Source organism: Blennius ocellaris (genome assembly GCF_963422515.1).
Source record: "Blennius ocellaris genome assembly, chromosome: 8".
NCBI classification, from domain to species: domain Eukaryota; kingdom Metazoa; phylum Chordata; class Actinopteri; order Blenniiformes; family Blenniidae; genus Blennius; species Blennius ocellaris.
Genome location: NC_137657.1, coordinates 20526318 through 20552735, shown reverse-complemented (window position 1 = coordinate 20552735; position 26418 = coordinate 20526318). Strand labels below are relative to the sequence as shown.

At 42.6% G+C, this 26418-nt stretch overlaps 1 protein-coding gene across 1 annotated transcript; it reads left to right on the top strand.

The window, feature by feature from the left end:
* The first annotated feature begins 457 nt into the window (after positions 1-457).
* znf1035 (zinc finger protein 1035) lies at positions 458-21685 on the top strand. The gene is made up of 4 exons (XM_080500740.1): positions 458-620; positions 2577-2681; positions 10442-10497; positions 12812-21685. Exon 4 carries the CDS (start codon positions 12853-12855, stop codon positions 21133-21135), a length of 8283 nt encoding a protein of 2760 aa, XP_080356866.1. The 5' UTR covers positions 458-620; positions 2577-2681; positions 10442-10497; positions 12812-12852; the 3' UTR covers positions 21136-21685.
* The last annotated feature ends 4733 nt before the right edge of the window (positions 21686-26418 follow it).

Here is a 26418-nt window from a genome sequence, read left to right as displayed (position 1 = left end):
TAGTGAAAGTGCTCCAGGGAACGCGGGAGCCCGTTTGAGGACTTCAGTGAGCGGCGCAAACGCTCTCAGCACCAGAAGCACCACTTGTGAGCCGGAGCGTCTACGTGCAGGCACAGGAGCAGCTGCAGGGAGGCGACCGCGCCGCACCGAGCTGGAACACGAAGGGGGCGGGCTCTCCGGGACTCAGCCGCTCCTGCCATTGGCTGACATGTGCGGCGTTGTATAACGTGCGCAGAATGTCTGGCACACTGTCCGCAATTGCGCAAACATAGACAATGGAGGTGGGCCACACTCTAGCGCCGCTACCAGGAGCACGTCAGGAAGTGTCGTTGCACGTCGCGCGCTAAAAGCTGGGCTCTGAGAAGCAGCGACCCCCACCATCACCCAACCCAGAGAAAGACGGTTACCCCCCCCCCCCTCCTCCTCCTCAAGCGAAAGGAGACACTGACAAGGAAGACCATCGCTTTCTCTTTGTAAATCCGCAAAGAAAGAGGGGATGGGACGAGTTTGAAAGGGGTATCCAGGGTTGTTCTTTGAAGACGGAATATGTAGTCGATACAGCCTCACAAGGAGATCCGGCCGGGAATCACACGGGGCGGGAAACACGGAGTCCCGATCCGGTAAGAATCCCCCTGAAAACCAGCAGCGGCAGTAGCTTAGCATTTAGCCACGGGAGCTAGTAGCTAGCATCGTGCTAGGCTGTGCGGAAGCTAGCGTCCACGCAACGACCCGTTAACGTGAAATTAAGGAACACGTGGCTGCACCTCCAAACAGCACCGTTGCTCCGCTTGTTTATTTTGCTCACAGTGGGCTGCTTGTTACAGTCTCATTCTGATCTGCCGTCTTCAGTTCAGGTTAGCTACAAACTGCACCGACAGAACGGGGGGCCACACAACTTCCAGGTCGTCGCCGTCATCATCATCATCATCATCTACAGAGGGATACTCTAAATTATCCATTAAGTCCACTTCATCATGTTGAACAAACGCCAACTTTACAAGTGCACATATTTTATAAGCCCGTTGGGTTTTTTTGTGTACTTGTGTGATATACACAATGGAAGTCTCCAGGTTACAATGTCACTGTGATCTAAACAACCTCAAAGGTATTTGTCAGTCATATGTGAATAAAATACACTTAATTTGTCATGGACTCTTGCAAGAGATACCTCCTAGTCCTGATAATATCATTAATGCTGCATCTCTGATTGTTTTTAAAAACAACAAGCTGTCCTGCTTACTTGTGTTAGTCGGTACTCAGAACACATTTGAATATAATGCAGATTATCAGTGTCACAATAATACCACATCACAGACAACACGTATTTGAGAGCATTTACATTTAATATGACTACTTTTGTGAATGTGACTGATTTGCTGTACTGGATTGTGTGTGTCTTATAGAGTGTATAGTTTGCCTCTGATTTATGAAGCAGTGATTTCGGATATGTGATGTCCACATCTGCCTTGCAGTTGTAGGAGGAGGAGATATTAAGTACACACTTATTACATTACTTTTAACTGAGATAATTAAATGAACACAATGTGGGCTTGCATTTAATTCAGCCACTGGGACATCACAACATTGACATTTGAAAAGTAGTACAATCAATGTAAGTGAAACTGGCATACGTTTGAGTGTTTAAATTGAGTTTATTCTGTGTTACAATATGCATATTGTTTAAGGCTTTTAGTTTCAGCAAAACAAAACTAAATAATCCTACACTGAATTACATGAGCTTACAATGCAAGTGTTTTAGCATGAATAGTTGTTTTTTAAGACCTGCAATCCCCCCCAAAAAACTTAGTTTTTCACGTTTTTATATCACCATATATGGAAATTGTAATTGTGTATCCTTATTTCTTTGAAGTGTTTAAGTACTTCAAAATCAGTATGACATTGTCTCAGGGTTTTTAAATATCAAAAAATACATCCTTAATTAGCCTTGATACTGCCGGTCCAGAACCATTTATGTGTTTTCATTAAAAGCAGTAAATTCTAAAATGGCGTAAATACAGTGCATTGTACTTCATAAGAGAAAATATTTAAATGTTAACATCGATGTCTGAACATTTAATTAAATTGTAAACTGTAGGGATGCACCGATGCCACTTATTTAAAAGGACCAGTACAAGTACTAAGCTTCAGCTCCTTGCTGATACTGTGTACCAAATCGTATTGAATACCATAAAACCTAATTCACTCTTCGTCCTCAAATATTTAGTGATGGCTTTTGGCTGCCATGAACCACCTCCCTACAACTGCCTTGGAAGATCCAGTATGCTACCTCCTCTACAGCACACAGAGGGCTGTACATTGTATCTATCTACACATCATGCAGCTTAAGCCCATATTTTTATTGTTAAAATAAAAAAAAATTCAACATGAGAATGATCGTTGCTGTATTAGTCACTGATGGAACTCCTGTTGTTCCAGGCTCAGGAGCTCCAAGGTACTCCACAATAGAAGCCAGAAAGCAACTGATCTTATTCAAGTGGATTGTGTTTTTTTGTTGTTGTTTTTTTTCATTCTCCCTTTCAATTTTTCAAAAAAAATTATTGTTTTGTTTTTCTCAGGTGGTTTGGATTGCACCAGTACACCCAGTGTGGGTATCAGCTTAAATCATCGGACCAGCCATAGAATTGTCACATCCAAACTGCTGGATCTTCCAATCTGAGAAGGTAAGATAGCCATCTTCTTGTTGTCAATATTTGGTGGTCTTAATGTGTTTTTCCTTGCTACTCCTGACTTTGCATTGTCCAAAGGTATTACTGTCTTAAAGCCTGCATTTGCATTTGGCATAGAGAACTGTAAAAGCATACTCCGCAGTACTTTAGGATTTTAGCTGTTAAAACGCCATGAACTGTACTGTGCCACAGTGTTCCAATGTCATGAGTGCTACACCTCTGTGCTCTTCATCCACAAGCCCCTGGGTATATCTTAAATTACACATGTAAAGAATGCAGAAAAGAGAGAGAATGGTTCTGCACGTATACATTATCATATTTATTGTTGACTATAAAAGGTCCTGGAGTCTTGATTAATTTAATTTCGTTTCACATAACTTGGATGTGGACGGTCCAGTGTTTTGGCATCACTTACCTGGGATCATGTTGACCAATGTTCTGCTTGATTCAGCCATCAGTGTAGTTCTTATTTTGACACGTGCCATCATCGTATTTCATTGTTTTAGTGTCACAGAGGAAGAAATATATCAGGAGTGGTTTGAGCCATTTTCAACTTCGGTTGTCTTTTTTCATTCTTTTTGCTGTTGGTATATCCATCTGTGTGTTTAGCATCCAGCATTTAGGCCTTTATTCTTGCTGGCCTTAAGATGTTGGATAAGCAAGAGGCCCCTCTGATGGAATTTAGACAAGGTGTGAGCGTTGCAGTGTTGATTATTTCCTTGCCGTAGTCGATAAAATAAAGAGTTGCAGAATGGGGTCGGTGGTATCTACACTACCATAACGAAGAATCACGATGGAAGCTATTCAACTACAAGTCCAGAATAAAGAGGACATAAAAGATGGGATCTGCCCATCTCCTGCATTCATTACATGTGTAATATGGTCCGTATCCAGGGAGCTTGTGGATGTGTAGCAAACAGGAGTAGTACCACTGGTGACCGTGGGGCATTGTTGAGCTGTATAGCTCATGTGCAAAGAACAAGGAAGACAACAGAACTTGGAAGACAACAAAAATGGCAGATCTGTTTAAAGAAAGACTGCTTTAGTTTAGTTTGCTTTGCTGGAATGGTATGTGAAATCCCAGAGATGACATGCTTGGACTTTGGGGCATTCTGGTATGACTTCCTGGTTGTGTTGGGTTCAGCAACAAGGATGACTGGGGTGGCCAATTTCATCTCTGCCAAACAGCAAGTGCCTCATTAGCTTGGGTAAGAACGACATGCACAGAAAACGGGGTCCCTTTGCTTCCTACTCATGCTACTGAGTGGCTTTGCACCAGAAAACATAAACTCACAGAGTTGTAATTTGAAGTAAATTGAAGTAATTTATCCTGAGTACACCAAATGAGATGCAAGATGATAACCTTCAGCACTAAGTGGGTTTCACTTCAACAGAATTTAAAATCTCATGTAGTTGATCTGAGCTATAGCTTTGAATTGTTTCAAACACACAAAATATTTTAGGACACTGTTCAAAGTACTTCACTCTATATTGTACTGAACTTTTCAAATATAAGATCGTAAATGACAAAAAAGTTGGTCACTACAGACACCCCTACTCATTATTAGTGTGTAATATACAGTGTATGTTGATGTCTTTTTGCAATGTGTGATGTAGAATTTGAATCTGTCGTGCCGTTCATACCAAGATTTGATAACGGCACTGAAACTGTGGCAACACACTGGGTTATTCTTTCTGGATTCTTTGATAAAAGCCAGTTGGTATTTATTGTGTGTGCTATTATTTTGCAGGCTTGTTTATTTATACATTAGCCCTTTGTCTCCGTTACACTTCTACCATTACTGCTTAAGGCACAAATGCTAGGTATTCTATGTTGGTGCTTTTCACATAGTGGGGCATAGCAAAGGTACTACTGCTTCACAACATTTTTCAGTGAAAGGGGTTTGTATGTGGAGATGGTTGTTGTCTCACTGTGCATTTCGTAATGTCTTTCAGGTTTTCCAAACTATGGCTCTGTTTACGTGAGCAATTTAGTTTTTCATTATTCAGAGTATATTCTACTGCTTTCATTTTTACTATAACTGGTCTAGTTTTTCTCTGAAATCAGAGTTGGTTTATTCATGTTGAGTTTTTGCACACAAGTTGGAATTTGGTCAACTGGACACTAATTGCGCTTACCACTAGTTCCTACTCAGCCCTACTTGACTTGACTCTACTTGCTATTGACACTTTTCCACTACGTGTTAGTCCCTAATACCAGGTATTTTCGTGGTACCTGCGCAGCCGAGAAAACTTAGGTGACTAGACAATGTGACATTGTCAGGTGGCTGATCGGCTGACATGTGGCGACACAGATGAGTTAGAGGGCGGCTCACTTACCCCCCGCCATTTAAAAAAAAAAAAAACGATCACAACAAAAACGCTCACAAAGATAGACCTTGTGGAGCAGTGATGTGGTGCAGGCATTATTTTTTTTAATCTGGTGGCCAACCAGAGGATTCAGCGGGAGCTCAACGGAGTGCCGTATTTGTTATACCCAAGACACAGGCTTAGCACCTCAGGCGCCATTTGCAATTGTTTCACAGTGTTTCATTCTCTCTTTAAGTGAAAGGTTACCATTACTGAGGATTTTAGGGTTTGCTTTGATGCTTGGACCTTTATAGCACGATGCATGTTTAAGTAACTTGTCATTTTGTATGTTTGTGTTCATACATCCAAACTTGGCAAAAAAATAAATACATTTTAAAACCAAATATATATAGTGCATTTCGTCTCCATGCGCTAAGGAAAATAATTAATTGGTATTGTTCAAGCCTTTTTACTGAGCTAAAAGGTGAGGTTTTCCCAGAGAGACAAAAAAAAAACACGTGCAGTGTCTGCACTGATATGGCTGGTTGCTGCTCAAGGAAGCTCTGGATTATGTATCGTGCTGGTCCATATGTTTCTACCACAATACATGGCGAGCTTTAGTGTCGCATGTGCTCTGTTCATCAGGTAACATCAGTTAACGGTTTTATTTTATTTTTTCTTTTTCTTTTTTTTTGTCTGAAGTACATGGTTTGCTGGAGCACTGTATCTTGTGATGTTCCTCAATTTCCCAACGAGAACGTGATTGCAGGGAGCTTCAGCATGTGCTGTGAGAACAATCTGTGTGCACAAAGTGCTTCAAATGCAACATACCAGCAAGCTGTTCTCCTCATGTAGGAGGTGATGTCTGTAAGAATGGCCGGTCCTTTGCCTGCTATGTCCCACTCCTCCAGCACGGTTTTCAATAGCTCAGCAATTCTGCTCACAGCTTGGCTCTCGTATGCAAAATCTTTGATATTTGCTCCCTCTCCACAGATATGTGGCAACATTTACATCTAATGGGTTTCAAAGCATGTTCTGAAGCTCCAGACTCTCATGTGCTTGGAGGAGAAATTGAGGCATAGTTTTTTTTCAGATACAGTGCTACAGCTAGCCATATACTGTGGCAAAAACCACCACAAACTGTTCACTTGTGTTACCTGATGGACAGCATGAGACATTAAAGCTTGCTACGCACTGTGACAGAAACAACAGCTGGAGCAGAGCACATGACTTAATCCCGAGTTTGCTCCCTATCATATGTGGTGAGATTTATATCTCATCTCACATCTGAGGCCTTGTCCAGGCGACAATGTTGTTTCATGTACCCACATTGATTTTGGCCGATCATCAGCAAGATACTGTCTTGACATTGATGTTTGCATGGCCAAGGCGCCAATTTGCTGAAAATCATGACATTGTTGCCATGTCTTCTGCGTTTTTGCATGTTCCGTGTCTTCTTCATTTTTGGCGCATTTGTGTGGCAGATTTACAGCACCACCTATAGGCCTGGTATACGTACTACATCATATGGTCATTTTCCTGGTGCTGTGCGAATGGGAAACAATATTTAAGAATGATAGTAATAAAAAAAGATTGTTTTTGGCTTCTGCGGACAGGGTCTGGGGATCGGTAGCTATCGCATGTTTGCTTACGAGAGCCATGCATATATATAAGGTAGCCCTGTTAACATTTCAGTGTGGTGCCTTTACAGGAGAACATGCAATTTGGTTGTGTCCCCGATTACCATATTGTGGTCTGGCAGTGTTTGCTCATGGCTTTTGCTTTGTCCATTTTATTACTCCTCTCTTTTGTTTTGTAGCCTAAATTAACCCAGATGTCTGCTTTTAAAGATGAATCAGAATCGTCTTTGTAACAAGTACAATGAAATGAAGGTGCCCATCAGGTGCGAATCCACCCATAATTGTGAGGCCTTGTCAAACTGTGTCAGATTCCCACTGACTTGACTTTAAATTGTGACAAGACATCTCGATGTATGTCGTTTCCTTAAATGAAGCTCTAAAGGACAAGGTTTCAGTGTGTTTATGGGAACTTTGAAGCATTCTTCCAGAAGGCATTTGTGGGGCCAGACACTGATGTGGGACAAAAAGCCGTGCCTTGTACTCTCCACTGTATTTCATTCCAAAGGTGTTCTTTCAGGTTGAGGTCAGGACTCTGTGCACGCCAGTGAAGTTCTTTCAACACAAGGCTTGCTCTTCCATGCCTTTATAGAACTTGCTTTGTGCACTGGTGCACAGTTGTATTGGAACAGAAAGGGGCCATCCCTAAACTTAGCCCACAAAGCTGGAGGCAGGAAATTCTCCAAAATGTCTTGGTATGCGAAAGCTTTAAAAGCTGAGCCCAACTCCCCAAAAACAACACCACACTATAATCCCTCCCCCACTGTTTTACACTTCATATAATGCAGTTAGACAAGTACTGTTCTCCTCGCGAAAGCCAAACCCAGACTCGTCCATCAGATTGCCAGATTGAGAATCGTGATTCGTCACTCCAAAGAACAGATGTTTTACTGTCAGATAGCAGTGTACTTTGCACCACCATGCTTTGTATTGCTTTTATTGATGTAGCTTGGACCCAGCTGTTCAACCATGGAAACCCTCCATGAAGCTTTATAGACTCTGTTTTGGAGCTAATCCGAAGATCACATGGAGTTTTGAGATCTGTAGTTATTGACTCTGCAAAAAGTTGGTGACCTCTGTGCACTATGCATCTCAGCATCTGCTGAGCCCGCTCTGATTTTTTTTGTGGCCGAACTATATGGGTTGCTGTTTGCAATTGTAGAATACTTGGTAGAAAGTACATTTCACACCTGGACTTATTGCATAGGTGGCATCCTATTACTGTGACATGCTGGAATTCACCGAGCTCTTGGGAGCAACCCATTCTTTCAGAAATGCTTGTGGAAGTAGTCTCAGTAGCATGTCGAGGTGCTTCATTTTATGCACATGTGGCCATGGAAGTTATTGGAACACCTGAATTCAATGATTTGAATAGCTAAGCAAGTACTGTTGGCAATCCAGTGAACCCCTGAGTCACTCAAGGTTATGTCTCCTTATGAACATGCCTTATGTTCTATGCATCTCAAACCGAGCCACTAATCATGCCATATAAAGATGAATATTCAGTGTTCACCTTTGATTTATTTAACACATCCCAACGGTGTGCTTGGAATTATAGCTTCAATATCAGCAATTTTTTTTTAATGGTTTGAGTGTAGCGTCCCAGTTTCACAGAGCAGGGAGATTACTTTCAATTTTCTTTGCACAGGCCTTGCAGACACACTACTGCAATGCAGGGCCTCTTTGCCACTATTTTGGTCCAGCTGGTCCCCACTAGCCCTGTTACTGGAAACCTCAAGTTTGAGGTGTTGACCTTTCCTTGAAATGTGGCAACTCAAACTTGCCGTCCTTTTTTGACACGTTTCATCCAGGTCTCCTGACCCTCCCACGAGATTGTTAATGAGAGCACATGGTCCTTTCTTTCCTGTGTGGCTTTCACTCCAATGTGGCAGCCAACTTATCATATTCTCCCCATGGTGGGTGCAAGGTTAGTGTGACCAGGTTTAACCAGTGTAAGGAGCAGGGCCAGCCGTCCTCTTTATTATCATTAGTACTGTGGACTGAGAAGGCGAGGCCCCTCTCATTGTGAACAGAGACTTTTGGACACACCCAGACACCCACACATGTCATGTGGTGCATTTGACCACTTCCTGGGCAGGGCGTGTGGTACCCACTACTCCCATGCGTCATTTACGCCATGTACCCAGGGGTGTCAAACTCATGTCCTGGAGGGCCTTTAATGCACCTGATTCTCATGATGGTTTATCACTGAGTTCAACAGAATGCCTGATTGCCATCTGCTCACTGCAATCAGCCGTGTTGAAGCAGGGAGACATGCAAAGCATGCAGGGCTGTGGCCCTCGAGGACATGGAGGCCACATTTCATAACTTGCAGACTTGGACAAGGGATGTCAGACCTTGTCCCTGGAGATCCACTGTCCATTTTTTTAGGCGTCTTCCTGCTTCGGCACATGAGAATCTAATGATGTTGCCGTCAAGCTTGTGAAAAGCCCAATTAAGGATCAGCTCATTGCAACCAGGTGTATTGCAACTTCACTAGAAGATGTACTGATGGCATCCTGATGTGTGACACCACTTCCAATTTTAAGTGGGGGAGAGGAGTCCTTAGCAGGATGGGCTGGAGTTGTTTTGGAAGCCAAAGGGTGACCAGCATAATATCAGCCATGTTGTCGTCGTGTTACAGTTGTTGGATATACCTTGGATAAAATCCATCTTTTAAATGAAATTTAGAAATGTCCCATATCCAACTGATAATTTTTGTATTCATATAGCTTATTGTCTGGAACATTACTCAGGACCTCATTCGCTGGACTCTTTGTTTCTACAGAAAATGAGCCGTCAGCTATATTTCTAACAGATTTGCTGCTTGGTGGTGTATTTGCAAATTGTTAATGAAGTCAACTGCCATTCCATTGGAAAGAAATCATAAAAATACTTCCCAGTTTAAAATGTCAGTTGAATGATGACCATTTCATGGTTTCACAAGTAACACAATTAAAGTACTCAAATATGAAATGCTTACAATTTAAGACAAAAAAGCCTCTGAACTGTAGGATTTTAGGATTTTATGAACAAGCTTCAAACCCAAATGAGTAACAGGCTTTTTCTATATGGAACCCTTACTTTGATTTGGCCCCTGGAGCAACTCTACAAAAACAATAGTAAATTGCACGCGCTATCTACTTCCTCGTGTGTAACCACCATTTACGTCTGATCAAATAAATGAAGGCAATCTCATGCATCATTTCATTTTGTAAACAGATCCAGGAATAGACAATAATTTTTGGCTGCCAGTTGCTGCATGCCATGCAGATAGACTTACCGTGCTTTAGGATTTTGATGCCAGTAACTTCTTTGCACACAACTGATGACTTTTGCTGATCTATCTATTCACGTTGCACGTTTGGTGAAGCATAGCGTGACGTTTGCATGGGTGTTTTCACTCTGACCCAGTTTTGTCCTTAGACTGAAGGAAATCGGGTTTGTGAGCACCGAACGCCCTGAAGTGACAATTACCCCATGGTTCATCCATCTCTGTGGAGCAGTACTGCCAAAAAAAACCCAAACCCTGATAAATGGTTAAAAATGCTTGACTCATTGAAATGGGAAGCTGTGGTGCATAATCTACAATGTGACAAATTTACATTGTGCTCTGTGCCAAATTTGCATTCTGGATCATACCAACAGGTGTGAAAGTACCTTACACCAAACAAACAAAGGAACACCATTAAAACACAAGCATCTGTCTACTCTTGTGTCGGAACTAGAGAAACTACTTTTGTCTCTCACCTCAACAAAAATGTTCTATTGTTTAACTAATGGTAATTTTTTGTTTCTCTTTTACAGGCAAATGGAATTGATGTCGTTGGGATTCTGATGCCAATCGACATTTAAACTACCAGGTGAAGACATTTTTCATGTATTTCATTTTTTGTTATGAATTGTTTTTTCGGGGAGGAGCGCATTCATTTTCACACCTTCATTTGGTTGAATTGACACACCAGCCCCGTTTGTTCCAGAACACACTTAACTTCAGGGACTTTCTGAAAAAGTCCACTTCTCCTTTTCTTCCCCTGAGCTACCATTTTTATGCAGTGAGTCACGGACCTTGTTACACTGTTGTGTGAGGTTTTTTTTTTTTTACTTAATGCTGAACTGATCCACCAACCGATTAAATCCCCGTCCCACAATCTTCTCACTAAATAATTTAGCGTTGTTCATGTGGGCAACCAGAAGCAACTGCGATACATAGTCTTCTACCATTTATCAGTCAGCGGCTGCACTGCCTCACTCCTCCAGGTCAGCCCACGAGACATTTCACAACTCTTATTTGTGCGTCTGCTTCTTCTGATTCGCACGGTTAGCTTTGTTTGTTTACTTCCCAAAATACATTGCGCTCTACATCACGTCCTCTTACTGCTTCCGCTGGAAGGCCTGCAGATAGTTCACTTGCAAGTGAACAGAGGCCCATGTTTTCAAGTGGACCAAAGTTTTCCTGTTTGATCCGGATCAGAGTTCAGTGCAGCTTTCACACATGCCCAAACGAAGCAGACTTTCCCATAAACTCGATGTTTCTCCAGGTTGAAAAGATTGACCATTTGTTTTGACTTATTTGCCATCCATGGAGCCCGTCTCACAATGTTTCCAGAGGGGAAAGAAATAGCAGGATGTGGAGTTGCGTTTAATTTTGAGCGTTATTGAAAAAGAGACCCTGTAGAAATGTATGAAATGACTGCAATGTTGCAATGCCAACAGTTGGATGTTGTTTTGATTTATTTGTTGACAAAATCCCAATACAGAAGAAGAGTTTATTTGACCCAGTCAGGAGATGAAGAGAGAGGACAAGAGAGGGAGAGGGAGAGGAAGAGGAGAGGTGTGGGGTGTGCAGTAGGGCTGCAACTAATGATTATTTTAATAATTGATTAATTGGTGGATTGTTTTTTTAAAAGAACATAACTGAACCAATACAAAGATGTATACAATATAAATACATATATACAGCTGTATATAAAATGTATACAAGATAATTATTAAATAAGATTTAATTTACTTAATTTACTTCAGAGACCACATACCATCCAGTTTCATCTTGAGTGGACCATACTGGAAAAATATGGCTATAATAACCTTTAAATTTACGCTCCAAAGTTTCTTTGTTGTGGTCACAGTATATGGAATGAAATTGTCTATATTTTTACAAGCTCAAACAGTTGGTACTGAAAATGATTACAATTTCAACATAAAGTCCATCGTTTGTGATCGCGGGACTGCAGGCGCTAACTGCGCCAGAGCTTGTGCGAGGAAGTCCTCCGTCTCCCCGTCTGAACAATCACAATTTAAAAGCAAATAAAGCCACACGGCTCAACTGGTCTGAACCAGTAAGCTTTATTAAATGGAAAGGTTTTAAGCCTAAATTTATTCGGAGAGACTTTTAGTCACCATCACTGAAACTCGGAGCTCCTTTCAGTTGAAAGGAGCCTGATAGCTGAAAGCTCTGCTTCCCATTCTACTTTTGAGTACTGAGGTACCTTCAGTAAGCCGGCACTCTGAGAACAAAATGTTCTGCTGGAGTAGCATGATAAAAAAAAGGCTGTTTTATGCTTGACTATCACCAGACTACAGTGGCTGTATGTGAGACACACAGTCATGCAAAGTTCTAAACAGTGAATCACTCAGTTTGATCTGTTCCATGAAACAATCGCTTTGAATTCATTTTTCCCTCTGTTGAAGTCTGACGCTGAAGCAAATCGACATCTATGAGCCAAATTTTGCGTTTTCGGTGTCAATGTGGATGACTTCATGCATTCTCGTGTCTTTTAAGCCAAGTCTTCAGTCCTCCCCTTCAGCTCCGTATTCTTTCCGCACGGGACGGTGACGTGCCGCATGAACAGGGCCGCATGGAGTGGCGGCTGTAATGATGTAATTCGGCCGCACGGAGCCATGCAGAGCTTGTGAACTTCCCAAGCTTAAAGCAGCTTTAACATCTCAAGATACAATGGGGCCTGGTTGTTCGACCTTTATAAGTCAGAAGAATTTTCAATTGTATTCTGAATTTCACTGGAAGCCAATGAAGAGAAGAATATTGGATTGATGTGATCTTTCCTGCAAGATCCTGTCAGTACAGTAGCTCCGGCATTTTGGTTCAATTTTGAGATTCTTCTTAAAATCCATATTTATTGCCTAGTTTAATAACTGTCTTGCTTTGTTTCCTTTCAGGACTGGGCACCCGAAGCTACAGCTTCCTGTCCTCGGCGACCATGGCTCATGGATGGAACTCATACTATCATAATCTCCCACCCATGTCATCGGATCCTGGAGCTTCAAGGAGAGCCTCAGATGCAGAAGGAACGCTTCCGAACTATATTGGACAGGAGTTTTCCAACCCAGTGACTTCACATGACCATATAACTAACTCAAACTATTGCACAAACTATTACCCAAATACTGGGATTGCAAATTCCAACTCGGACTGTGTTTACCAGAGATACAGCAGTGACACACGTTGGCAAGCTGATCAACAAACAGGTAAAGGTTATTTGCAAAGATGTGCAAAAAGTGATATGCCAGATTTTGCTACGGGTGGATTACAATCAGAATTTCAAGATATTGGTTTTAAACAACAGTGTGGAATACCAGATACATCGTTTCTTGAGAACTACTCAGATGTCAGCAGTGGCTCAGATGAAACTAAACCATCATGTGACTATGAGGCAAGTAATTTATTGCCAACATCTAAAATGGATCTTACCCCAGAAAGCACCTCTTCAGACTGGATTTCCACTCATACTGGAAGTATGACTTATCCAACTGAGAGCGCTGCCGGGTTAGAGACTGATTCAATCATGCCATCAGGAAAAAATGTTGGGTGGACACAAGACAAAATGGACAGTCCGGGAAATAATGATGAATCTTCTACAGAGAATGGTCAGTTAGTTGCTACCTCTTGCATTACCACTACAAAGTTTGACACTGTACTTGGTCAAAATGATTATGATCAAAAACCAGAGAAGAAAATGGGAGATTTTCCCCAAGAGAAATGTTCAGACATCTCAAGAAGTGGGAATGGAAACATGATTGGAGACAAAATTGCTGCATTTGCAGATGATGATGCCAGGATTATGAGCATAACTCCTCCAACTGATGAAAAAGATCTTTCAGGTCAAAAAGTAATGCAAGAGCAGCTTAATTCAGAAAATGATGAAGTCAACCATCTGAGCTACAAGGCAGACATAAATAGCATGAGCATTGAGGAGGAACCTAAAAGTGAGGTCCTCGTCAAAGAAACGTGTGCCTCAGATTTCTTAAAGGAGATTTCGGACAGTCATCCGAGCCATGAAGATGTTATAAATCCTTCTGAAGGCAACTTGCTCGCTAACATCTGTGGAATAGACACAGATCTCCGTCAACATGAAAGTAGTCCAGAAGAAATGGCAAAGGACGATCTTGCTCCAGATTCAAGTGATACTTGTGAAAGTGTGTCTAAAGAAATCCCAGCCAGTGAGAATCAAGGTTTGTCAAATTGCTTTGAGTCTTCCTTGCCTTTGCCCAACTCGAATACCAATGATAATCTCCATCCTGGCAATGAAGTGGCTGGTGAAGAACAGAAGACAGGAGAAACGGCAAACACAGACAGCACTGAACCCAGTTTCACAAATGACAGTCCAGCTAAAGATACAGCAGGCATGGATACCAGTGAAGAAATGAAAATGACTATTTCATCAGAGCAGAACACCACAGCCTCATCTGCTGATCAAAATGACTGTGGTTCCAGTGACAATGAGCAGAAAGTTGATCTTCTCCTGGAATCCTGCTTACAGCCAGTCACACCAGATTCGAATGAAATTGGAATTTCAACACCACCAGAGAGAGCAAGCCCAGAACCTGAACCAGATGGTGTCAGTTCTTCTGTGACAAGCGACGACGGGGAACCAAGTGCTTTCAAAAGTTTGGAAACCTGCTTGCAACTCATTACATCAAGCACAAATGTACATTCCTGTTCAGATATGAAATGGACAGAACAAGGACTGAATTCAAATACTGGTCCCCTCACTGATCAGCAAGATTTGATGTCTGAAAAAACGGATGCAAAGGAAACACTAGGTCCTTGTGAGGATGTTGCTGAAAATGCCAAAGTGTCATTTGAAGAGATGAATGTATCCACGGAGGAGCCTTCGCTGTCTGACACACTATATGGTGAACCTCTGTCCAGAGAAGATTCTTCATGTGATCCTGATGAATCAGCATTTGATGCAAGTCAGAATAATGATGACGATGGCAAGTTTCATTCAGAGCACCAAGTACCCCAACTAAAGTCCTCTGCACAATTGAAAATGTTCCTGCACCCTGTTGTGATATTGAAGAATTTGGAATCAACAGATGGACGTAGTAATTTCTATCATTGTGCAGAGTGCTCTCAGACAACATCAAATGTAGATGGCCTGATTGCACACCACCACTGTGCTCATGCAATGGTCGACATCAAATTTTGCAAGACTTGTCATCTCTATCAGATAGGGAATGAACAAGCTAAAAAACATGTGTGTGGTGTAATTGGTAAACAAATGCAGATCTCTGCCAATGAAGGGCAACAGAAAAAGCCTAAACTCGGCCGCCACAAATGCTATGTATGTAAAAAAAGATTTGCAAGAATAATGGCTTATATCCAGCACATGCGAACTCACACTGGCAAAACACCATACCGGTGTAATGGATGTGGCTTGTATTTTGCACAATCTTGTTCTCTGAACAGACACAAGAGAGTCCCTGGGAGATGCAAGCAGTTCAAACTTTCTGAAACCAATTCTGATACTGTTGACAGCAAAAATCAAATGCCACCACAAAAGGATGGAGGAGAAAAGGACAAATGCGCAAACATTCAGGAATGTTATGTGAAGCTTGTTGACATTGCCAAGACAACTCAATGTTATATATGTGGCAAAAGCTACCCCTCAGTTGCAAAGGCTAACAAGCACCGCTATGCTGTACACAATATGAAGAGTGTTTCAATGTTGTTGAAACACTTTGTCATAAAAGCAGTGAGCGATATGAGCAAAAAATATAAATGCCCACTTTGTCCACGGCTTTTTAAGTACACGCACAACCGAGCTCGACACTTGCACGACTGTGTCAGGAATGCAACATACAACGGTAAAGGAAGAGTTAACGGTCATTATCGGTGCCCCTTGTGTTCCACGACTTTCAGTTTACCACACAACCGATACAGACATATCAAAAGCTTTTGCCTGCGGGAATTTCTTATTCGACTTGCAAAAGAGAAGTGTAATCCCATTAAAGAAAAAATGGACAATATGCCAGAAATACTTGTACAGGATAGTAAACAGAAAATGCAGCCCGAAGACCTTGAACGGAAAAAAAACACACTCCCAAACTCAACAGCCAAGTCTGTGCCACGATACAAGTGTGGTCTCTGCCCAGCGGTTTTCCATCATCCTTCCGGGAAGTACAAACACAAAAAGAAACATGAGTTGTACCAAGTTTCTGGCAAAATTATCAGATACAGGAAATCAATTTTTTCTGTCATGTCCAAGCCAACTGTTTCAAGCAGTAAAAAGACTGAAGAAAAAGAGGACAGTTTGATATCAACTGAAGAAACTAGCCCTCTTGCCCTGAAGTGCCATTTTTGTGATAAATGTTTTGGCACATCAAGATCACTGACGAAACATCAAGTCAGGCACCGTGGTGAAAAGCCATTCCACTGTATGGAATGTGGCAAGAGATTCAAGAAACGTTGCTACCTGGTTGGCCACAGAAGCGTTCACCAGAAAAGGATACAGTGCACGGTCTGCAGAAAGATTCTACCGAGTATCGGGGAACTGATCCAGCACAGAAGAAGCCAACATCCACATAAAGGATTGATCAAATGCCCAGAGTGTCCTCAAGAGTTCCAGTACCCAGTGTATCTCCTGAGACATTACACTGTTCACCAGAAAAAAGAAAACAAGTCATCCCAGCTTGATGAAATGCCATCGGTAAAGCCACAGCAAAGCTTGGACTTGAAAGATCAAACCAAATCAAATATGCAGTGTTCTTTATGCAATGAAGAATTTGATGATGCCCAAGCATTCAGAAAACACAGTCTCACACATATATCAAGGTCGTCTTCAAATCAGTGTCCATTTTGTGAACGGCCTTTTAGCTGTCGCCAGTATTTACTGCGTCATATGCTTCAACATACTGGAAACAAAGCATTTTCATGCACCAACTGTGGAAAGCAGTTTTATCGACTCATGTTCCTGAAACTTCATGGTGAGAAGTGTCTGCCAACCACCGACCAACTTGCTATAAATAAACCCACGAAGACAAAAAGACCATATTTGTGTTCCCGTTGTCCACGGTCATTCTCCAAGAAGATCCGCCTGAAAAGTCATCTCATTGCCCATAACAGCAAAACTCTGCAACTATGCTCGAATTGTGGGGGGCACTATGGAATTTATAGACTCGCCATACACGTAAAAGAGTGTACCGGAGCCACAAAGAATGATGATAGCTCATCATTACCCCCTGTTGAAATATCTATGAAATGCACTTCTCAGACAGTCAAAGATGAAGATAAAACACTTCAACGGTCCAAGACACCCAAGCTGCTCCCGTTCAAATGCCCTCATTGCCCAAAGAGCTTTAAGTTTAAATCAATCCAGTTGAGACATCTTGTTTCACATACTGGTGTACAACCCTATCCATGCGTACACTGTGATAAAAGATTTGGAAGTCAAAATATGCGCACGCTGCATGAAAATCGCTGTGGTGGCATTTCCAAGGAAGAAGTGTTGAAACCTAAAACTGATGCTGTAAAAAATCAACCAGACAGGCCTCCAGTTGAAAAAACAGCTGATAATTCTCAAGCTGATGGTGAAGCAGAGTATAAGTGTAAATTTTGCACCAAGACCTTCATGAAACCACGATCCTTCAGACGTCACATTCTAACCCATAATGAGGTGAAGCCATATCGCTGTAAAGCCTGTGATGGATGCTTCTCAAGACACGATCATTTGAAAGTGCATCAGGCCCGTTGTAAGGGTCGGAAAAGGCGTTTGGAGGTCTGCATTCCGAAAATCAGTTTAGAAGATGTGGGTAAGGGTTGGCAAATTAAGTTTGGCAATGATGCTTCTGACAAAAAGGATACCTTTGATTGTGAGTTCTGTCGTCGAACCTTCTCTACTCGGTCCAAACTTTCTCGACATGTCACTATGTTCCATACGACAAAGTTGTTCAAGTGCTCACGTTGCGGTTCAGCCTTCTCTCATGAAAAATCTCTGAAAAAGCACAAAAAGTTAAACAAGTGCAGGAGGCCTTCCATGCAAGCAAGTGCTGTTCCACCTGATGGTACTGATCCAGCAGCAGAAAAGGGGACAGGACAACTTGATAGAGTGAGCAGAGCACTGAAAAGGATCCAGCCCAGCTCAAACAAAAAGCACAAGTTTGGGTGTAATTCTTGCCCTCGTGTGTTTACAAATCCCTCACACTTAGCCGTGCACATCCGCCTGCACACAGGAGAGAGGCCATTCTCCTGTAATTATTGTGGTCAGAAGTTTGTCAGGAAGGATTATGTGCAACGTCATTATCAGAAATGTAACATGAAAAGTCAGCAAGGTAGTATCCTCTGTGACAGATGTGGAAGCTTTTTCCCTGCAAGCAAGCTTGAAAATCACAAAAAAAGCTGCACTGCAACATCAGGCTCCTCTGCATCAATGGTTAAACGGACACGGCAATCAACTCCTGATAGCCCACCTAAAGGCTTTTCATGTGCATACTGCAGTAAACGTTTTTTGCTTTTTTCACAACTCCAAGAGCATTTTTTGGCTTCACACAAGGTGGAAACAATGGAACCACCGGTGTCAACTGCTCCCCTTCAGCATCATCTGTCTAACATGCCAACCGATAAAGAAGAGACCGCAGATGAAGGCCCCAATGATGATGCTGTTTCAGCCAGTGAGCCGAGTTCACCACTTGAACGTAAGGTCCCTGAGAAGTTCTTCTGCTTTGAGTGCAATACATCTTTTGCAAATAAAGCTGGACTAATGGGCCATAAGCGGACACACAGAAATCCGAACCCTATCACCTGTAAAATATGCGAAAAAACCTTTGGGAATAGACTCCTCCTTAGAAATCACTATAGGAAATGCAAAAAGAACAATATTGCGACAAAACAAGCAGAAGGTCCTTTGAAAGCCACATTAGATTTTGCAGTGAATGACTCTGTTCTTGTATTCAAAGAAAAATCTGCAACTACTGGCAGTGGGGTTTTGCAGACCAACTTCTCCTGCAAAGACAGCTTGTCTGAGGAATCCTCCCAGGATTCAGAAGGAAGCCAGGAGCCCGTTGGCTCGAGTAAAGAGAAGAAAGAAGTGCAGTATCAATGCTCAGAATGTGATCAGACTTTCACAGATGGTCTCCTCCTTATTAGTCACCTTGAAGATCATGGAAGAAAAGAGCAAGAGAAAAAGCGCAACACATGCACAAGATGTGGCCGGGTTTGCTCCAATCAAGCAAACCTTGAAAAACACATGAAGATGCACGGAATTAGCAAGAAATTTCCCTGCCTTCAATGCTCCAAGATGTTTTTCACCGTGACTGAGCTTGAAGATCACAAGACTTGTCATGATCCAAACAGACCATATTTTTGCAAGCTTTGTTTTCAGCGGTTTTGGACACGGCCATCTTTATGTAATCATTACAGCGAAGAACATGTGGATGACGCATTTACATGTCAATTCTGCAGCAAAACGTATGCAGCCAAAAAATCTCTGGCAAGACATTACAAACGATGGCATCCAAAGGAGCAGAAAGAATGCAAAAGCACAGGGCACGAAAAAGGCAACGACCCGCAAAATCCCAACAGTAAAGTCAGCACAAGTGGCGAAAGTGAAAAAGCGGAAAATAGTGGCGATGAGGGCAGTGACTCTGACTTGGCACCATACTTCCCCTGCCATGTGTGCGGCAAGACATTCACGACATCAGAAAATCTTGAGGATCATCAGTTGTGTCACCTGGGTAAAAAACCACACGAATGCGCAGAGTGTGGTAAATGCTTTTTTCAGGCATCCCAACTGCAACAGCATCGGAGATCGCACCAGTCTGAATTCCAATGTCCAACATGTGGAAAGGGCTTTGTCTCTCGGTTTGCACTGCGGAGACACAAACAGGGTCATATCAAAATTCACCCCTTTCCTTGTTCCAGATGTCACCTAACTTTCAAATGTCAAGCCCAGCTCACAGAACACATGTACACCCACCGTGACGACAACTTCCCATGTGACATATGCAATCAAGTGTTCGTTTCAAAAAGTAGTAGAGCAGAACATCGGAGAAGCCACACTGTTTTTCAAGATCACCCTCTACCTCCAGTTCCAATGGCAGAGCAAGAACCACCCACTCAAGTTTCTGAAAGCTCATTGGGATACTCTACAGAATTTAAATATCGCTGCGGTGTTTGTCATGAACGCTATAGAGATCCAGAGGAACTGTCAGAGCATGGGTGCAGGGTAGCAAAGGAGCGCCCATACTCTTGCCCAGACTGCAATAAACATTTTCTCCATGCATCTCATCTGAAAAAACACAGGAACACCCACCTACCATCAGGGTCTGACACTGAATATCCATGTAAACAGTGCAACACTACTTTTTATTCTACTAAAGATTTTCTCGGTCATCTTAATAACCCCGATGACATTGTAGTAGAAATCAAGCGTGAAAGTGACGACGAAGGTGAAGGGCCTATACCTACTTTCATATGCCCAGTCTGTCACAATTGTTTCCCCAGTGGCATTGAACTGATTTACCATTTCCCTACACATCCCGATGGTGCATATAAATGTGAACAAAGGGTTCCTTCTGAGAACAGCGCGAAAGACCATGGGGGCCTCTCTCAGACGCCAGCTGTCGCAGTAAAATGCACAGACTGTGGTCAGAGCTTTTCAGGGGATGATGCCTTTCGCCAGCACAATTGCTCCAGTCGACGGCAGGCGGTTCCAGAGACCAGTTTCTCAGAACTATCAAAAGGGACTAACTATCGAGGAGATGAGGAAGAGGAAGTTGATGTTACAGGAGAGGAGCTGTACGACTGTCCTGCTTGCTCAAAGCAATTCACATCCAAAAGCCGCCTTTTGGAGCATCAAAACATGGACCACTCTGACGGGAAGCCATTCAGATGTGAGATTTGTGGGAAATCCTTTGCCAAGAGGCGCTACCTCACGAAACATCGGCATATTCACCGGCAAAATGTGGGCGTTTCACACACGCCTCGGCCTCAAAGGAGTCTGTTAAACTGTCCTCGGTGCAATGCTACTTTCAGTACAAAGCAAGATTTGTCCGAACATATGAGACTGCATGCTGAAAACGAGGTTGGAGAATTTCGCTGTGACATGTGCTATAAGTCATTCAGTCTGTGGTCTCTTCTGAGGCAGCATCAAGAAAGCCATGTTGGTGAGGTGGTATATGAATGTACAGAATGTGACAAAGCCTTTGCTTTCCCTCACCTACTGGAGGAACATCAACAAACTCATGCTGGGTCCTCTCGGTAATGGCTCTTACATGCCAGAGACCTTTTCTTTCTCTGGCTTAATTGTAACTAAAGTATCTTGAACTCCTTTTCATGCCTTTTGCCACCTGTTGTACCCTCATGCCCTTGTTGTATACGTGACTCTTATGACGTTTGTTCTTTTCACTTTTAATGGAATTGTATATATTTTTTTGGGTTGTAATAGTGGGAGTTGCATACAACAAAGTAACCACATAGTTTTTGACGGTGTTTATAAATGTTGAACGAATATAAGTTGTTTGGATGCAGAGAAAATGAGATAAAAATGTCAGAATTCATACTCTTGATATCTGATGATTTTTGAAAATGTTTGAAATAGTCATTTTTGTTGACGGTTTGTGAAATAGACAACTGTTTTCATGCTTATTTTAATTCTCTATTTTCTGTACTGCAACTGTAGCGTAGAGCAATTTATAGATTTGATTTTCCTCCTATTACAGATTTTTTTTCTTCTTATAAATACTATTGTACAGGCATCTGCTAGATCCTCCTGAAGATTATTCTTTTCACAACTTTCAGTTGTTACTTTTGTTAGGAAATTTGTGTTGATGTATTCATTTTAAGAATAAAGTCAGCAACAAAAAGAATCTGTTGCTTGTTTGTTTATGGTCTACTTTGGGATATTTCAAGATGTAGATGGGCTGGTAAAGAAAAATTTTCCTGAGGTAACAAGAATGTCTTAACTTTAACCCAAAGTGTGCTGATACATTTTAGTTTGAAGGTCCCATGGACAATGCCCTAGTTGGAAGTAAGACATTTAAACATGTGCTGAATGTTTATTTTTATTTTTAGTTGTGTGCCAACATAATTTTTGTCGGAGTCCTCAGTAAAAAAAATAAATAAATAAGCGGATTGACGAGTAATCACAATCACATTTAGAGTAGAATTCATTCAAAATGCACAACATAGGTGCACACGTGAACAAAATTTCGTTAGACATGATTTGGATAGCAACATTTAAAGCAGAAGTCTCTAGAAAATCAAATAAAATGTTTAAAAACAAACTGGTAATAAAGTGATTTGGTCAGAAATACTGGTCTGAGAAGAGTATTGCAATATTACTGCACGAGAAAAAGTTATTGCATGGCTCTCAAACCTGACAATAGGCAAGACTGCAGTTCCGATGTCTTCTGGCCTGAGGTATGAAGCTGTTGCAGAGCCTGGCTGTCGTGCACCTCAGGCTGTGGTACCTCCTACCTGAATCCAGCAGAGAGAATTGTCAGTGAGGTGGATGTGTGCAGTTTCTGTTGTTTGGCAGCCATGTCCTTGAAAGGAAGAAAAGTCCCTAACCTTCACTGCCATCCTCGCCACTCTCCGGAGGCCCTTTTTAGTCTGCAGCTGACAGCTGCCACACTATACAGGAGGGGGGCGGGGGCAATCCGGGTCCTGGAGGGCCGTAGTCGTACACGGTTTTAATGCGTCCTCGCTTCAACACTGCTGATAATCATTGGCTTGTTATCAGGGTTTCTGCTGAGCTCAGGTGGGTTGGGAGTGGAGGAATATTGAAAACATGCAGGACTGCGACCCTCCAGGACCAGGAAGGCGCGCCCCTCTCATAGACATTGGTCAGTATACTCTCTGGCGCTCAAGTGGCGAGGATGTCGGCAGACAGATGTATCCCCATCCTGCGGAAGTAGTGCAAATGCTGCCGCCGTTGCTTTGCCAGAGCTGTGGTGTTCTGGGTCAAGGATATAGATTGTTTATGTGCACTCCCAGGAACTCTGTGCTTTCTCCCACCTCCGCTCCTGTGTTGTGAATAATCGGTGGAAAGTGGGCCCTCCTGAAATCAGCAATGAGTTCTTTTATTTTGTTGACATTTAAGACCAGATTGTTCCTCCTGCACCTGTCAACCACACTATTGGCCCCGTTGTCATCATTTTTGATCAGGCTCACTACTGTAGCATCAATCAACATTTGTTTTTGAAGCCCTTTAAAACACTCAAGGTGACCAAAGTGCTTTCCAGTAAAAATAGGAAAGAATTCAACGAGAACAAGAGCAAAAACAAACATATCGACAAGAGTAAATACAAATCAAAGTAAATGAAAATAAGCTAAAATGTCACCATATTCACCATATCCGGATGCCTTAAGATGTGGCTCGTAGGGACAGACCAAGCAGTCATGAGTCATCAGTTTGAAGAGTCACGGACTGAAGCCCTGAGGAGAGCTGGGTGATCCTTCCCCACCCCACTTCCCCTTCCAGTTTTCTTACCACATCCTGGGGAAGCATTGAACGCTGAACTGAAATTAACAAACAGCATTCACGAGTGTTGTTTAAGGCTTCAGGTGGAGTGCAGATGGAATCACATCCTCTGCAGAGCGGGTTGGATGATAAGCAAACTGGAACTGGTCGAATGTGGAAGAGAGGTGAGAGGTAATGTGCTGCTTTATCAGCCACTTCATCATTATGGGATCGGTGCTATGGAGCGATAATCATTTCAGCTGGTTATGGAGGGAGGTGTTATAAATGTCCGTCAGAACCGAAGCCAGCTGGTATGCACACTCCCTGACTACTTTCCGGGGAATGTTGTCTGGCCCTGCTGCCTTATTGATGGACATTTTCTTCAAGGTCTTTCAGGCGTCCGCTATTTAAAGCTGCAGTGCCTGTTCATCCAGCTGTGGTGCCGTTTTGTCTCATCGTGGTGGTGTTCAGGACCTCAAACATCCCCCCCCCAAAAAATTTTGCTTATTTAAGAAGTCAGGATCATGGAAAAACTCCTGTATTTGGAGTCTGTGGGCACACCTTGCTTTCCTTATGGCATGGTTGAGATTTGCTCATGCTGATCTTAGAGCCTCTGCATCACCAGATTTCAAGGCAGTGTTCCATGCTTGCAGCATAGCACATACTTCTCCAGTCATCCAGCGTTTCTGGTGTTCCCGATGACACTGACATCCTCCATGCACTTCTGTATCGATCCTGACACAGATGTAGCGTATTCATCCACACTAATGCTCTGGCTGCGTTTTGCCGCTGCTCTCAACACATCCCAGTTCGTACACTGCAAACAGCCCCGCGGTGCCTCCGCAGCACACTCAGACCACACTCTCACCTGCTTCTCTCTGACCAGCAGAGGCTTGTATGATGGGAAAAGCATGACTGTGAAGCGATCCGAGGAGCCGGGGTGGGGGGTGGGGTACTGCTCTGAATGCCTTTTCGGTGTTGCTGTCAGCCAGGTGATGTATTCCCTCCTCTGGTTGGAAAGTCCACATTTTGAAACTGGGTCAGAGTTATTGGTGTGCATCAAGCTGTTCAGGTAGAATCATAGCCAGCAGAAAGAAGCTCAGCCATCGACTTATGGTGTGTACCAGAGCTTCCAACCGTCGTCAGCTACTGGCTGCCTTTCCTGTGACGTGTCAAAATCACAAAGCCACATTAGCTTTTAATATAAGTAGTCTATTCTACTTGAATTCACCAGCGTGGACATAAAAATGTGATGAAAGGAATTAAATATAATAGTGTCATGCTGGAAAGCGGCAGTGTTACAACCTTGTTTATTTCAGTGACTGGCTACCTGCAGGAAATCATTCACCTTGAAGTAATCGGTTGAGTGGTATGGTATCTCTGGGATCATGTCAGGGGGCCGTTGACAAGCCATCGAGTCGTATGGTTTTGTGTGGAGAAATCAGCAGCTGGCGTTTGAGCAGTATAAATATCTCTAATGGCATTTGCCATTTTTATCAAGGCAGCATGATAAATAAAGCCAATCAGCTGTACTTGCAGCTTTTCACTACTCCCCTATCACTGAGTGAATATGTCAGCTGGGGTTTATATTGACCTGGGTGTACACACACTTCCACTGTCAGCAGCAGTCTCGGAGCACATACACACAACAATATGCTGTTTAAATCATGTCTATTCCCTTTGCATGAGAGGTTCACTGAAACTATTTTTACTGTGGTGGTAAGTTGGGAACAGTGCTACAATTAATTAAAACTGTGACACAGTGGGTTTTTTTCTAATTTTATTTCAAACAATACATATGAATATAGGAAAAACAATGAATGCAATGGCAAAAAAATTAAAACATGCTTGAAAATGAGTATGAAGAGTCATAAGCTTATTACATCCTCCAGTTGTCTCGTGCGACCAATATAAACAGGTGCAAAATCTCAAAAAGGGTTGAGAGCCAAGTAGTACAAAAAATTGTTTTTTTCGATCAGTTTTAAAAATGAACAGTGAAGTGGCTTAGTGACGCAGCTTGGAGAGGTAAGGCAGGGCGGGGCCATTGAAAGTCATAATCAAATGAACGATCTTAAAATGAATTCTCAGGTGTGCAGGCAGCTAGTGGAGAGAAACCAGAACAGGGGTTATGTGTACCCGCAGACATGTTGCAGTTAGTGGTGGAGCTGCAGCGTTCTGAGCCGACTGGGCTGGAGACGTGCGACGGAAGATTGGCTGACTCCAACATGAAGGGCATTGCAGTAAACGAGCCAAGATGTAATAAAAGCATGAATTCCTGTTCCAAAGTGCTGACGTACAAGAACAGGCTTCCCCTTTACCAACTTTCTGAGATGGAATGAGCTTGATTCAACCGCTGTGTTTATCTGGGAGTCCAATTTGAAGTCACTGTCCATTTTAAAACCCAGAGGTTCAAAACTGTTGGCTTCACATATGAAGCTATAGGACCAAACATCATCACCTTTGTTTTATTTTTCCTCCTTAAAATTTGAAAAGTTCAGGGCCATCCAGTGTTTAATGGCAACGGAGATATGAATGAGAAGGCATCTTTCTTTTTCAGTGGTACGTGAATAATCATATAAAGAATACATTTTATTCATAAGTGCCTTACAAAGCACCAAAGGTCAGTGCAGTAAAAAACAGATTAGGAGCACTAAAAAAAACAAACATTCTGACATTTGCAGCAAGAAAACCTATTTTAAACTGACTATGCTCATTTAAAAAAAGAGGTTTTAAGATGAGATTTAAAATGTCCAGGTACGAGATGTTACTGATGTTGGGTGGATGTGAGAAGTGGGGGGGCCGAGCGAGGCTGATGGCTCAGGACGCCACAGTGGTCATGCGGGTCAGGCTGAGAGAGGAGGCGGATCTGAGAGTGCAGTCAGGTGTGGGGATATGGAGGTGGTCAGTGAGGTATGGAGGAGCGAGGACATTCAGGGCCCTTGAATGTCAGAAGATTTTCAAATGAATGTATTGTTGAATTGGACCAGGGTGTGGACTAATGTGGCGTTGCTGCTGGGTGAGAGAGAGAGGGTCGAAGGCAGTTGATATTACGTCGTGGGTTGGAAGTATGCTGACCGAGTGATG